At 32.7% G+C, this 15,671-nt stretch overlaps 1 protein-coding gene and 1 long non-coding RNA gene across 13 annotated transcripts in view; one reads left to right on the top strand and one right to left on the bottom strand.

Annotated features, from left to right (window-relative positions):
* LOC146995978 (uncharacterized) overlaps positions 1–1,433 on the top strand; it is a 91,595-nt gene extending 90,162 nt beyond the window's left edge. Inside the window, exon 3 of one of the 2 annotated variants that reach the window (XR_015042752.1) lies at positions 81–1,433. This is a non-coding gene — a long non-coding RNA (uncharacterized LOC146995978). The remainder of the gene's footprint in view (positions 1–80) is intronic. The other variant, XR_015042750.1, reaches the window with a different exon arrangement.
* LOC146995977 (uncharacterized) overlaps positions 1–10,868 on the bottom strand; it is a 220,863-nt gene extending 209,995 nt beyond the window's left edge. For 4 of the 11 annotated variants that reach the window (XM_085822478.1, XM_085822468.1, XM_085822470.1 and 1 more), the window contains exon 1: positions 10,742–10,867. In XM_085822478.1, the coding sequence (XP_085678604.1) occupies positions 10,742–10,839 (98 nt within the window). In that variant the 5' untranslated portion in view covers positions 10,840–10,867. Of the gene's footprint in view, positions 1–4,209; positions 4,297–10,741 lie in introns of all 11 variants that reach the window. The other 7 variants (XM_085822469.1, XM_085822473.1, XM_085822471.1 and 4 more) reach the window with 3 other exon arrangements.
* Between the last annotated feature and the right edge of the window lie 4,803 nt (positions 10,869–15,671).

Below are 15,671 nucleotides of genomic sequence, written 5' to 3'. Positions count from 1 at the left end.
AAATTGATAAAAATAACATTGAAAAACTGTTTATGTAAAATGGATGTATTAAAAGTCATGCATTCATTAATTTATTACAGGCACATGGCTCTTATTGAACTAAGACTGTCACTGAATGATTGTTTGGAATCGACATTTCTTGCTGTCTGAAACCTATGATGTAAATATGCAGTTGTGGTTCTCACTGACATAAAGTTTAGCCACTCCTGATCGATTATATATGTCTACTGTATTTATACCTATTATACTAATTATCAGATACAATTTTGAGAATATCAACAAGCAAAACACTTAAAAATTTAAAAAAGACACTTGTAGTAGAAATATTAATATTCTATATGAATTATGGAAAGTACATGTAATGAATAATACCATGACCAAACACTTAAAAAAAAGAATAGATTAAGTATTTCCTACCTCGATACTTGAGAAAGCAATCCTGTTACACAACACATAGTTAACTTTTGATTACATGATATTACATATTACATATTTAGTCCTACGAGTGGTTAAGAAGGCTGAATAGTGGTAGTTCAATCTCGGCTCAAATCCTGAAAAACGAGCTGGTTGTGCAGGTTATTTTTTTCGTATGTGTTTTGTGAATTTTGTGACATTTTCGTGGTTTTCCATGAGCCTATTTACCCTAGAAAATATTCACAAAAGCATGCCTTTTTCAGCTAGCTCTCACATGCTTTGTATATTGAATTAAGTACACACAAACCCTTCTTATTTTTAAAATGATAAAGTTATTAAGTTCACATTACATGCAACGAAGCTTTTTACAAGCCAGGATACTTTCTTTAACAATTACAGTGCTAATTAGTACTGTACTTCTCAGTTATATGTGAAATAACATCTCAGTGTCACTGCTTGTGACACATTTGTTTCACTTAAGTCTTCTTATGCAGTCATAAGCATGAAATAAACAAAACAATAACATTTGAGAAGATTTCAGGTGTGACACACAAAGAGATGATTAAACTGAAATAAAAAGTATTATTGATTCTCTAAAATGACAGAATAGTTTTATGGATACTCAAAAACTCATGGTTATGCATGAAAAACCTAATCCATACATCCTTGGTGACTGATATTAACATAGTTTTTATGCTGCATTTGTGAACTATGCGGTTAAATTGAGTGAAATTGTGACTAAATTTCAGAAGACTTATAAAATTATGGTGTGAAAATTTAAATGTGAAATTAAAATCAAGGATACATTGGACAGAACAATCAAAAAAGAAATGTTGTCCATAAATATATTAATAATAATTAATGATAAAATGGACATTTAAAATATTCATATAATAAATATATACAATAAGTGTAATTAAAATAAATATATGCATTTAAAAATGATCTAACTTGGACCATATTTGCAATTTTTGTAATGTTATTAAATATGGACTTTAAATAAAATTTTTAGCAGCATACATCATTTGGGTTTGTTTAAATTATGGAAAAGCATGGGAGAGATATCTGCCTAAAAGAAAAGATGCCTTCAAGGAGGTCTTTCTGAAGGACACTGGTTTGAATCCACGTTACATATTGGGAATACCATGAAAACAATCATACAACTTGCCCATTAGCTTGGCTAACTAAACTACCAGAGTTCAGTCACTTTACTGTTTAGCTGCTGATGAGCTGTATATCAGTTGCAAAGCAGTGCACAAAAAATGATATATTCCTTGGTTCTCGTTATGAGTTACACAGGGTTCATAGCCACATTTTAGTTAAAAAAATAAGCACTTTTCAAGCACATTTTAAGAAAAAAAATAAGCACCTGTCTAATGACATTATACACAACTGCATAACCTTAATTAGACTTGTAATTTAAAATATGAGAAATGCAGTATTTATTAAGAGAGAATAAGCATTACCTCAACCATGGAAAATAATTACTTTTTTTTTCCCTTTAAATTTTAAATAACAGTTCAATTTACAGAACTAGTTTACAATGAGAGAAAAAAAAAAAAAAACTATGCAGAACTAAACTATATTACAAGATTTAATGATGAAATTTCAGTTCAAAATAGAGAAAATAAATAATAATAAGGCATATTTATTGTATTTGCTTGGAACCTAATAATAAATACAATTTATTTTTCCACTCATATTAATATTTAAATAATTTAAATCTAAATTCTGAATATTTTCTAAATTTTCATTGTATATCAGTTTTCTCTTAACAGATATTGCAAGCAAAGTAATTTAAGTAAAAAAGAGGAACATTTCTGAAATCAGAAGACAGAAATTTGCTTCATGCAGTCATCCTTTAACAGTAAAAGCTTAACTAAGCCGCATACTTGGAAACTGGCGAATATTCGGACAGTTGAGCGTAACTTGAAAAAGAGGAGCGGAGGGGGGGGGTTGACTGTAGCCACTTTTTAGATTTTTCCGCTAAATAAATGCTTTTGACATTTTGATATGTGAATCATATAAAAATAAACCAATGGAACTGAAAAATATTCTGCTTAGCAAGCACAGTAAAACTCTTTTAAGTGTTCATAAACAAATCTCAAACAGAACATCAAAATTAATTAATTAATTATCTCTGCGAAATATCGCAAACGTTATTGCACAATACGTGTGCCATAATTCTTCCCTACGTGATATTACGCAATCGGAATCAACAGCTGCTGAAATTGGGAGAATAAAGAACTAAATATGAGTAACTGGGGTGTTTTTCATTCTAATTTTCAACAGACGGCGTTAAATTTCCGCAATAGAATCATTCTTCGCTTGGGTTGGTAGACCGCAGAACTTTTAGTCCTATTCAATCCAGATTGGAAAGTGACAAAAAAAAAAAAAAAAAGTCCGTTGCTTGTTTTGCAGCGAACTTGTAACAGTTTCAATATTTGAGATTTTGCGGAGAAAGGGGAGAACCTCCCAATCTTCGCACTATATAATGTATTGGCCAAAAAAAATAAAATTATTTTGACTATTCGATTACTTTCCCTTTATTTAAGCCATTCCGAGTATTATTCCTAAAACGCTGTGTTAAAATACAACCATTTTTGGAAGTTTACTATACTTCAGCAGTTACTGCAACTGTTATTATAAACATTCATACATATACTCATAATATAAGCATAATGATCATAATAAACACAAATATGAACTGACCAAGCGGAACGAGAATGCAAATTATTAAGATCTGGATAGAAATTTAAACGTGTATAGTATTTGGGTGGGAGGAAAAGAATGCCGAATGTACCGAAATTTTCTACTGCTTTCGCAATTCTTTGACCAATATAACGACGGGCACCTGTCTGTACTCTTTGTGCGCACCAAAGGTTATGTTAATGCAGAGAAAGGGGGAAAAGCTATTTCCGGGAGTATGATTCACCACCTGACATTCAATATTAAGAAAAGTTGTTTATTTAGTTTCGGCTTTGGTAGGGGGAAAATAGCGCGTTCATTAAAAAAAAAGCACTAAAAGCAAAAAATAAGCACTAAAAACAAAAAAATAAGGGCTTTAAAGAAAAAGTAAGCACCTATAAGGGCCTTTATATTTTATTTTCAAATATAAGGACTTATAAGCACTTATAAGGACCGCTATGAACCCTGGTTACATGCAAAAAAGCAAGTCTTAATAAAAATCGATATGCCAAATGTAAAGTTAATATGTTGGTTTTTTCGTGCAATACATGAACATATATATAAAATTTAAAAAAATAAGTCAGAGCAGAATATAATTTATTACTAAAAAAACTTTTATGTAATCAGTTGCAATTAAGTTTCTATTTAAATGAGAATATCTATTCATTTCATTTATGCGATCATAATGGATTTTCAATCGTAGTTTTGGAAGTACTTTAAAATTATGCAATGAAGATATTAATCGTAAATTCACAATTTCTTTAGAAACTGCACTGTTAAAAACATAAATATTTTGGAATTTTATAATACTGAAAGATATTCAAAGACAGATCTCAATTTTCCCAAGAAATTGCCAAGAAAAAGGGTCATTATTACAAAGCTCAATATTACATGATTTTTCTACTTCCATTAAGCTTTACATATTGTTTTCTGTGCTAACTTGAATTAAATACAAATTTATTTTCGTGCATCGTGTTTAACCAGTTAATTTTGAATTTTCACTTTCATATGCTTAATATATTGTTTTCTCTGCTAACGTGAATTTATGTTACTTATTCTTTAATTACTTTGATTATATTCTTTAAATATCATGTTTACGCGGCTTACTTCCATGTGTTTTAATATCTCATAACCAACGCCCATCAACCATAGGTGAACTTGGCGAGTAAAACAGCAACGGCGCCAACGGGTTCTCTGTGGATGAAAATTCAGAATTTCTAAATCAATCAAACACATTCATGAAAACAAGCAATTTCAAAAGTCATTATAATAACAGTAGTCAAGAAAGCATAAAGTTACCAGCAAGAAATCTCTAACAAAGTTAAAGATCATCCATATAATCCAATTGCTATATTAATCAAAATAAATAAGAAATTCAGTACAAAGTCTGAAATCCAGACGTCCATTATCCGAAATGATCTAAAATCCGGACCTCAAAACCACCAACAACATTTTTCTCCTAGGTTTTACGCATGCACATTTGATTCCACCCCCCTCCGAGCATAATAAAACATCTGGAGTGTGCCAATTCTTAATTTCACTTTGACACTAAATGAAATACATTGTTATTGAAGAAACAAACCTTTTAGCATAAATATGTACGATCAGGATCAGTAACTTGGTTTCATTCCTGCGTATCCGCTTTATGGTACACATCTCAAACTGAAACATTCCACATAGATACATCATTGATCTGACGCCAACCTTGGGAATCATTATTTATTATACTTTCCTTTCATCACCGCATGTTTATCAAAACATGACAACTTCAGTAATGACTCATGTAGCGATGCCTAAACAATTTTTGGTACTTTTCCGTTTTGCCGGCGCAAGCGATAAAGTCGCCAATAATGGTACAATCGATGCCAAAAGGAATATTCTCGCTGGTAACCTTTTACGCCTCATTTTCAAAACAAGTCGCAGCTTTTTCTTATCAGATTGATTGTTTTTTTCAATACTGGCATATAATTACATAGAATTTTTATCAGATAGTTCAGTTTTATGTCTAAGGCCATTTTCAGTAGTTAAGTCAATTAGGATGCAATCACAGCTCTTACCCGAAGCCGAAAATATAGAAAAGGTAAAGTCAAGGGTTAAATTCATCAATTCTAATAAGGATACATTAGCGAAGTAAAGCACTGCAGTTTTACATAATTTCTAAGTAAGCTATTCGTACGAATTGAAATATTTCTTGCATTTAAACTTGTGTTCCAAATTAAGATTTAACTTGAAATTAATGTAGATAATTACTGAGAGCATTAGATTTTTGTAGAGTAGTTTACGTGAGATGAGATAGCTTGGGGTCACGTGATATAAACCGGCGAATTAGGATTTTGAACCATGAAAGCATAGTAAATTCTTAAATTAATGTCTTTTTACAAATTTATTGTCTTTATTTATCGGCTTTTTATAAAGTTTTAAGCGATATTAAAATGTTTATGCCTTCAAAAAATGAATTCTTAGAACTAAGATTTTTTTAATATTTTTTATGTGTATACTGTCTGTTGTCGCCAATAAAGTCTGCTTGGCGAGATTTGCGCCGGCGAAACGGAAAAGTACCCAATTTTTCTTGTTAGTAATTGAATAATAAAGGTGTATGGTAACCTTATATGTTGACATTACGCTTGGCGATGATTACAGATTTAAGTTAAATGTGCTAAAAAAACGTTTACGAGGAAACATTTACCAAACATTTCTTTCCATGTGATAAAAATAGATTTTGTTGATGATACTCATAGACTCAAAGATTAAATTTATGGCTATTTGAATTAAGAATAATTGATTTGTTATTCACATAAACCCAGAACCAGCACCAGGGCTCGTATGGCTGCAGAGACTCGGAGAATTTAGGACCCACAGAGACTGCATCAGGCGGTAAGATATCTAGCGCCGGCCTTCAATAAGGCTGAAATATATGTGGGAATTTATTTATTCAGAACTCTAATAAGCCTTAAGCACGTGAAAGAAATAGACATAAGTATGATAAATAACAAAACTAATATAATTCAGGCATAATTGTCTCAGTGCGTGATAGAAGCAAGATAAAATTTAACAGAACAACTTGTCGTTAGTCGCCAAGCTCATGATGCATAGCCAAATATGTACAGTGAAGGATAGCTAAATTTGATGATGATGGCCACTAATTTTAAAGGTTTTCGGATATAGCAAAACAAAGGCGAAATTTTCCAATTAACGGATTTTGTAAAGAAATGTGGACAAGCTGTAATAAATGAGGATGATATAAAAGAAGTTTTCATTGTGATGACAATCCTTCTCAATCATCAATCAATTAATGAATGGCGAAATCTGTAGTATAGTTCTAGATCCAGAAAATACGCTACTGATAGTGAAGAAAGTAACAGAGAAGTTACTGACAACGAGAAAATTTTGATTGACAAATTAATCGGAATTCTCGAAACAGCAGTTACAGGACTTCAACAATGTAACTAAGCAAAGGATTATGCCTGTCTACAGAATTAAAGAGAATGTATTAGCGCAACAAACGGAGCAACTTAAACAACTTGCATTGAGAGAAATGTTTAATAAGGCAAACAAATCAATATTAAGCTTCTTTTTTTTTTTTTTTTTTTTTTTTTTTGTAAATTTTGATACCCTTTAGGTCATAAATACTTCATTATTTCACAAACTTTATCCATGTACACGTCGATCTATTTTCACTTAAAAAAAAAAAATCCCCGAATTTCACAAAAATGGCATTGTGCACTCTTTTAACTTTATCTATGTACACGTCGACCTATTTTCACTTAAAAAATATCCCAGAATTGCACAAACTTGCATTGCACACTCCCTTTACTTTGTCCATGTACACATTGATATATTTACACTTAAAAAGTCAAAGGAGCACCAAATTCTACAATATAGGGGAAAAAAATGCAAAATCTCAATAAAATACATTTTAAACCAAAAAATAAAATAACATAGAAAAGAAAAAACATGTTATATATTTAAGCACTACCAAAAGCAAATATTCACTTACCATGATTTTCGAGTTCGCTTCGTACACCCCGAGCCACGTAAAAATCAAAATATCAATCATACTCAAATGACTTTTTTCAAACCAGGTACTCTTTCTGATCGAACACTTCACATAGTGACCATCTGAACTTTTCTTCCTACAAACCCATTCAAATCCATCTAAACGATTTTTACGTTCGACTAGACGCATATCCTTCCTACATACAGAACACTTATAATGGCTACTAAGTAAACCTACATTTACACACCAGTCAATTAAAGCTCTTTTCCCCTTTTGCTCCAAATTGTACAGAAACTTCAAATTAATCTTACTACATTCGGCCATTCTACTGTCTAAAGAATCAAACCAACACACACCACAAAAACGCTTACAAAACATCCCATGATTCAAAATTTCCCAGAATCATGCACCCGATTATGTCACAATAGGGTTTCCATAACATTCAACTACTCAGGCTACCATAAATGAAACAACAACTTGGTGATAAATCAAACAACAACTTCACCATAATACAAGGGGTACCTTAAAGTCTACTCTACCCCAATTTTTTTACTTGCTATTTTCAAGTTGGCAATTTTGAGAAACGTGCGGAGCAGTGGGTGATTCTGCACTCTCCCAGTTTGTCGCCAAGGGCTCTTATAGGATTTTACCCAAATTTTAATTAACATAATCTAATATTTTAAAGTTGCAATTGCATAACATTATGGGAAGAAACGTATTCATGGAAAGGTTGTTTCACATTACGGAAAGCTTCTATCAATCTACAACTTTTATTTATTTTTAATTAAAACAAATTTTAAGACTATTTAACAGGAAGAAAGAAATAAAATAGAATGGAAATATCCCCATTATAAATAATCAATAAAGATCCTGAATTATTAAAAAAAAGTGTGGAAATTTTTCTCTTCCTAAATATTTAACATTACTGGATAAATAGTAGCATTTAGGCTGATTAGCATATTTCAGCTAAATATCCACTGTATCCTTAATTCTTACTCATCTATTACAATATAAATATACCTAAGTTTGAAAAATAATATTAGGTACTTTTCCGTTTTGCCGGCACAAACGATAAAGTCGCCAATAATGGTACAACTGATGCCAAACGGAATATCTTCGCTGGCAAACTTTTACCCTTCATTTTCAAAACAAGTCGCAGCCATTTCTTATCAGATTGATTGTTTCTTTCAATACTGACATACAATTACATAGAATTTTTACAAGATAGTTAAATTTTTTGCCCTAAGACCATTCGCGGTAATTAATTACGATGCAATCACACCACTCACCTGAACGCAAAGATATAGAAAAGGAAAATCAAGGGTTAAATTCATCAAATCTAATGAGAATGCACTAGCGAAGTAAAGCACTGCGGTTTTACATAATTTCTGAGTAAGCTATTCGTACGAATTAAAATAATTCTTGCATTTGAACTTGTATTCCATAAGATTTAACTTGAAATTAATGTAGATAATTACTGAGAGAATTATATTTTTGTAGCGTAGTTTACATGAGATAAGATCACTTGGGGTCACGTGATATGAACCGGCGAATCAGGATGAAAGCAAAGTAAATTCTTAAATTAATGTCTTTTTACAAATTTATTGTCTTTATTTATTGGTTTTTTACAAAATTTTAAACCATACTAAAATGCTTATGCCTTCAAAATAAAAAATTCTTAAAACTAACATTGGTTAAATTTTTTATGTGTATACTGTATGTTGCTGCCAATAAAGTCTGCTTGGCGAGATTTGCGCCGGCGAAACGGAAAAGTACCCAATATTATAATTAAATTGTCTTGGACTAAATATCTCACAAGATTAGTAAAGTTCTGCTTCAAGTAAGAGAAAAGCAGTTATGTAATTAATTGATAATACTGTATTATATTCTACAAGACATCTTTGTGTGTTTTCCAAGAGGTTTCACCTTTCAAATTCTGCCCTGCTTCAGAAAATATGTTATAGTGTCAAAAGCTGTTAAATACATGATTTTAGAAATTTTCAGAAAGATCATTTCAAAAATTTGGTTAATCTTTGGAACATGGTAACAGGTAGTTTGGTGACATTTTGGTAAGGTGATAAAGGTTACTAGCTAGGATTTTAGCAATAATCTGAGAAGTACACAGTTCGAATCACAGATTATTTTGTCTCAGAGAAATGAGAGATCATGAGACATGTCATGTGACATTTTCCGGAAAATTCCAAACAGGATTTTAGCTAATAAGCACTTAGAAACAATTTCGCTGCTAAAGTTCAGAATCGCCCACTTATTTGTTTGGTGCTTTTTACAAGAGTAAGAAGAATTGGATTTTTGTAATTTTTTTTTTTTTTTAATTTTTATTTTTTAAGTGAAAATAGGTCAATGTGTACATGGATAAAGTCATTTTTGTGTGCGCAATACCAAAGTGTGCACAATGCCATTTTTGTGCAATTCTGGGATTTTTTTTAAGTTATAATAGGTTGATGTGTACATAGATATCGTGTATATGCAATTCTTAAAAACGCAGCAAGCAGTGGGCGATTCTACACTTCCTCCCAATTTCGCACCTAATCTTCGTCATGATTAAGCACTTTTGTTCCATAAAAGTTCTAGCATAAGCGTAATTCGGCTAGCAGATTGTTGGAAAAAATTTTGAGTAAAAAAAAAAAAATAAAATAAAACATGGCTTTACTTCGTGAAAACAAAATGGCATCACAAAAAAAAAAAAAAAAAAACTAGCAGGTTGCTGTAGCAGGGATGGTCGCCAAAGTTTCGCCAAGTTACCATAATCCGAAGATTCACCAAAAATTTTACTAAAAAATTCCCTTTTTCTACTTGCAAACTAATAACAAATTTAAGAGTTTCTAGTTTATTTACAGTGTGAGCTCCATCTAAGGTATTTTGTGCGTTATGGCATTTTGTCCCATTTTTAACGAGCATTTTAAGCTAAACATACGGTTCTGAAGAATAATGGTCAACTTAATATAACATGTGACATGACGAAAATATAGTCAGCCTATTTTTGAACTTATACTTAACATCTGGATTTATTGTAAAATGAAGACTAAGAAAACGCATAATTCAAGGAAACTAACATTTTATACTTTTAGTTTCGCACATTTAAATATTCTGGCACTTTTTTAGGAAACTACACATATTCGATTACATTTGGATATCAAACATTTTACTTTAATTGTATATTGAATTCCTACATACAAACAGATCACGAATATAAATATTTTCGCTCTAGTGTAGAACTGAGTGCCCCTTCGCTTCACGACAACTTTTTTAAATTTTGGCGATGAAACCTTACTTCTGGTTACCATGATAGTTTTAACTCTGTTTTAGCTTCCTGATTTTATTTAAATGAAAATAGATTGATGTGTACATGGGCAAATTTAAGGCAGTGCGCAATGCCTAGTTTGTGCAATTCTAGGATTTTTTTTTAAGTGAAAACAGATCAATGTGTTCATGGACACAGAGTCTGTACAATTCTTTGACTTCTTATTTTTGTTTTGTGTAGCGACCATCAAGAAATTGTACCTTCCTGGTGCCGATCTTGGCATCAAAAAAAGAATCGCCAAAAAACAAGGGGAACCCAATTGTAAACTTTTACCAATATTTTGTGTATTTGAAAAAAAATATATATAAGTGAATACATACACAGCAAGCCTTTTGAAGCGTTCTTCTTCATCACCCGCATCAATATCCATTGAAGTCTCGGAACTTTTAAAAAGAAAAGCACACGGTAAATAACACATTTGTTCATTGGCACAAACACAACCAGCGAATCAGCTTTACGTTTCAACGTTGCCAAATCGCGCAATTTTCGACAAAACTATGCTGCCAAAATTCATGTGCTTGCGTTTTTGGGAAATTTTCGCTGCTCTTTTTTCTTAAACGCACATATGTTAAAATAACTTTTCTATTAAAATTAATTTATAATAAAAAGATCTTGCCCCCCAGATGGTATAGTGTTTAGGAGCTACTCTAATTTTTCATTATTTTATTTCTTCAAATATAATGCAAGACTCTAACATTTGGTGGCAACAGTTTGAAAAGTAAAACGAACATTTATAATAGTGATTCAACGGGGAGATCAGAGATCATTATTCGTTAAGTAGTGTTCGACCCGAGGGCCTTTACCACTACATGTTTATCAATCCCCTAAGGACCTGTAAAAGTTCGTTAAATTCCATAAACTGGAAAAGTCGTATGCATTTGTAATAAAAGTGCAAAGTCTTCAGTAGTGAAGAAGTTGATCAGGGGTGACGCTGTAGCCTTGGCTACTAATGTTTAAAATTAATTTATGACTAGTAACAGCATGAATTATAAACAAATAGCTAAGTTATTGCATTTTATTTTCCAGCTATCGAAATGCGACGCTACGAGCAACGTTTTGAAACCAAAACCTAGCAATCATGAATCAGAACTAGAAGTAGTTGCCATTCAGCATAAAGAAATTTAAATATAAATATGAATATTAACAAAATATTAAAGTTAATTTTATAAAATAATTAAACACATGAACAAATATATGAAATAAAAAATAATTATTTCTCATGCAATAACTGGGCCACTACACTACTCCCCCACCAGTAACTAAGTTACGTTACGAAGATGGAGAAATAGGTAGTAACTAGTATTGCAGTGTTAACCACTATCAAAATAATTTAGTCAGTCCTTGAATCTAACAAGTAAACGTATAGTTCTGCCTGTGCGAGAAGGTTTTTGATTCACATCCGAATTTGAGTCCGGTCTCTGCAAATTACTGTAGTCAGGTTGTATCAACTGAGAATTTTCCTCAGCTAAAATATATGCTGGTTTCAGGCGATCCAGGGATACATTAACATGTTTTCCTTTTGTGCTAATAGTAAAATATTTGTCCTTGCGATCAATAACAGGAAATGGTCCTTCATAAGGAGGTTCCAAAGGTTTTTTTTTATCCGATCTATTCGCTGAAACACATGAGAACAAGTTTTTAAGTCTTTATGGACAAATATCTGTTCAGATGAATTTTTACGAATTAGTCTCGGTCCAACAACTTCCATCTGTTTCTGGAGTTTATTAGCAAAAGTCTCCGATGCTGTCTGGATACTTGGTTCGCTGAAAAACTCGCCAGGAAGTCTGAGACTCTGGCCATAAACTACTTGCGCAATAGAATGATTGGTATCTTCTTGAATAGTACTGTTGAATAGTTTACAAACCCAAAAGTACTGTTGGTAACGTGTCCGTCCAAGATATGTTGTTGTGGGCTTTTAATGCTGTTTTCAATGTTCGATGAAGGCGCTCAACATTGCCATTACACGAGGGGTGGTAGGCAGTAGTGTGTTGTAAATTGATGCCACAGATTTTGGACAAAGCTCGTAATGTATCACTTTTAAATTGGGATCCACGATCACTAATGAGTTTACTTGGCGTTCCGAAACGCGCAATCCAGTTGCTATAAAAGGTTCTTGCGACGTTCTCAGCAGAAATATTTTCTAAAGGAATTGCTTCCATCCAATTCGAAAATCTATCTATGCAAGTAAGACAATAAATATTCCCTTTAGATGGTGGAAGTGGTCCTATGAGATCGATATGGATGACAGAAAATCTTCCTGGTGATACTTCAAACTCACCTAATTTTGTTTTGGTGTGCCGATTGATTTTAGCTTTTTGGCAATGAATGCAGGTTCTTGTCCACAACTGTACATCTTTTTTTATGTTAGGCCAAATGAATTTTGATGTCATTAATTTCATAGTCGATTTTATTCCTGGATGTGATAAACCATGAATTCTTTGAAAGACGTGTTTTCTGAAAGCCTGAGGAATATACGGCCGAACATGTTTAGTTGATGTATCACACCACAAATATTTCCCCGATGGTAGAGAACATTGCTTGAAATTCAAGGAAGTAGTGGTTTGCAAACTCTTCAGTTCTTCATCTTGAGTTTGTTCATCAGCTATTTTATCATAATCTATCGATGAAATTTCATTAACTCTAGATAACGTATCCGCCACAATATTATTCTCACCTTTTAAATATTTGATATCAGTCGAAACCTGGGAGATGTATTGAAGTTGGCGAGCATGTCTAGGTGTTGCTTTGTCAAGTTTTTGACGAAAGGCGAATATTAAGGGCTTGTGATCTGTATAAATTGTAAATACTCTTCCTTCTAGATAATGCTTAAAGTGTCTAACTGAAAGATATATGCTTAATAGTTCTCTATCATAGGTGCTATATTTTTGCTGAGTATCACTTAATTTTTTAGAAAAAAATGCTATTGGCTTCCACGAGGAGTTTTCATATTGTTGCAACACTGAGCCAATCGCCGTATCTGAAGCATCTGTAAATAACGCCAGAGGTAATTCAGAATTGGGAAAAGACAACAGTGCCGTGTTCACCAGGTCATTCTTGCACGTTTCAAACTGTTTTTCAGCTTCTTCAGTCCATTCGATTTTACGTTTGTCCCTCTTTTTAGCTCCCTTGAGATACGCATGTAACAATGCTTGATTCTTCGCTGCATCCTTTATATAACGACGATAAAAGTTAAGTATTCCAAGAAAGGTTCTAAGTTCATGAATTGTTTCTGGTCGTTTGTAGTTAGTAATAGCTTGAACTCTTTCTGGCAAAGGACGGGAACCCTTAGGTGTAATTAGGTAGCCTAGAAACTCGATTTGGGGAACAGCAAAGACAGATTTTGAAACATTAATTCTTAACCCAAATGTATGTAATCTTTCGAAAACTAATTTAAGGTGATTTTCGTGTTCTTCATGGGTACTGGATGCAATGAGTATATCGTCTAAATAGGGAAAAACGAATTCTAATCCTCTAAAGACTTCGTGAATAAATCTTTGGAACGTTGCAGGAGCATTTTTTAAACCGAAACTCATTACATTAAATTTGTATAAACCGAAAGGAGTGATGATAGCCGTTTTACATTTGTCTTCTTCTGCAATGGGAATTTGAAAATAAGCTTTGAATAAATCAATTTTAGAAAAAATATTTGTACCTCTTAAAATATGATGAAAATCTTCAATGCGAGGAATTGGGTATCGATCAGGTATCGTCTGCGCATTCAATCGTCGGTAGTCTCCGCAAGGACGATATGAACCATCCTTTTTCGTAACAAGGTGCAAGGGGCTTGACCACTGGGAGTTTGATGGACGAATTATTCCATTGTCATGCATAAATTTAATTTCCTCTTTAGCTATAGCTAAGCGTTTTGGATCGAGCTGTCGTGCCTTTGAATAAACGGGTTGACCAACAGTCGAAATAAAATGTGTAACACCATGTTTAATTTGTGTAGGAAAAAGGTTAGGTTTAGAAATTTCGGGATATTTCGACAGTAAATCGAAAATTTTTATGGATTTATTTAATGTGGTTACTGAGTAATCACTGGAAATAGCAGCGACATCACACTGGACACAAAGCTGTGTTACGCCATCAATTAATTTTTTCTTATTTATATCGACAAGCAATTTATATTTGTGAAGAAAGTCAGCTCCTAAAATACCTTTTGTGACATCAGCAATTATGAATGGAAACTGAAAATCACGACGTAATCCCAAATCAAGAGTTAGCGTTTTTATGCCATAAGTGGAAATATCTGTGCCATTAGCTGCATACAGTTTATATTCAGTTTTACATTTATTCTGTGAAGTAGCAGGAATTATGCTTACGTCAGCTCCGCTATCAATAAGAAAGTGCAAATTTGATCTTCGGTCACGAACGAATAAACGAAATTTGCGACAATCCTTCATATTTTCTGCAGCAGCGTTTGCCGCTGAACCTACTGCAGATTCGAGTTTTCCTGGTTTTTGAAATCGTTTTTTACCCAAGCACACGGAGGCTTGCATTTCTCTAGAATGAATTTTGCTCCAAAACGAAAGTGATAAAAACAAAATTTGCCAGTAGGGTCATATCGTTTACGAGGTTGGCTTCGAGATCGTGAACGTGAATTACGTAAATCCGAGTCCCTTCGTCTTGAGCGAATGGTTACTTGATCAATTTTTTGTTCAAGAAAGGTAATTCTTTGCAACAAATCATTTTCGGGAACAGAAGGAGCATTAGTACTAAATACTTCTGGTTTCCGATTCATATCACTAATTTTATCTGCCATAGACGCTAACTTGGTTACATCTTCATCACTAACTAATAATATATTTTTTATGGAGTCAGGTAGCTTCTCCAGCCATAAAGTTTTGATTAGATTTTCAGACACATCTGTAGTAGCAACTGATCTCAACTTCTGCAAAAGTTGGCTTGGTTTCATGTCTCCAAGTTCGATACCAGTAATCAAACGTTTAATCCGTACATTTTCATTTTCTTTGAATAAATGTAATAACCTAATTTTAGCATCCGAATATTTTGTGGCACTATCGTTCGTTACAATGTCCCAAATATTTTCGACGAACTTAGGTTCAAGCTGTGAAACTAAATAATTAAATTTCGTTTCTTCTGAAACGATATTTCTAAGTTTGAACTGAGCTTCAACTTGAAAAAACCATATTTCCGGTTTATCAATCCAAAAAGGAGGTATTTTCACACTCACCTTATGAAGCTCCGGTGACTGTATCGTATCTTTCATAGCAGTTTCAGAAGAGTCAT

The sequence above is a fragment of the Stegodyphus dumicola genome, chromosome 8 (genome assembly GCF_044657685.1).
Source record: "Stegodyphus dumicola isolate Sdum_Otavi_A_Nest chromosome 8, ASM4465768v1".
Classification (NCBI taxonomy): domain Eukaryota; kingdom Metazoa; phylum Arthropoda; class Arachnida; order Araneae; family Eresidae; genus Stegodyphus; species Stegodyphus dumicola.
This window is presented reverse-complemented; position numbering and strand designations above follow the sequence as displayed.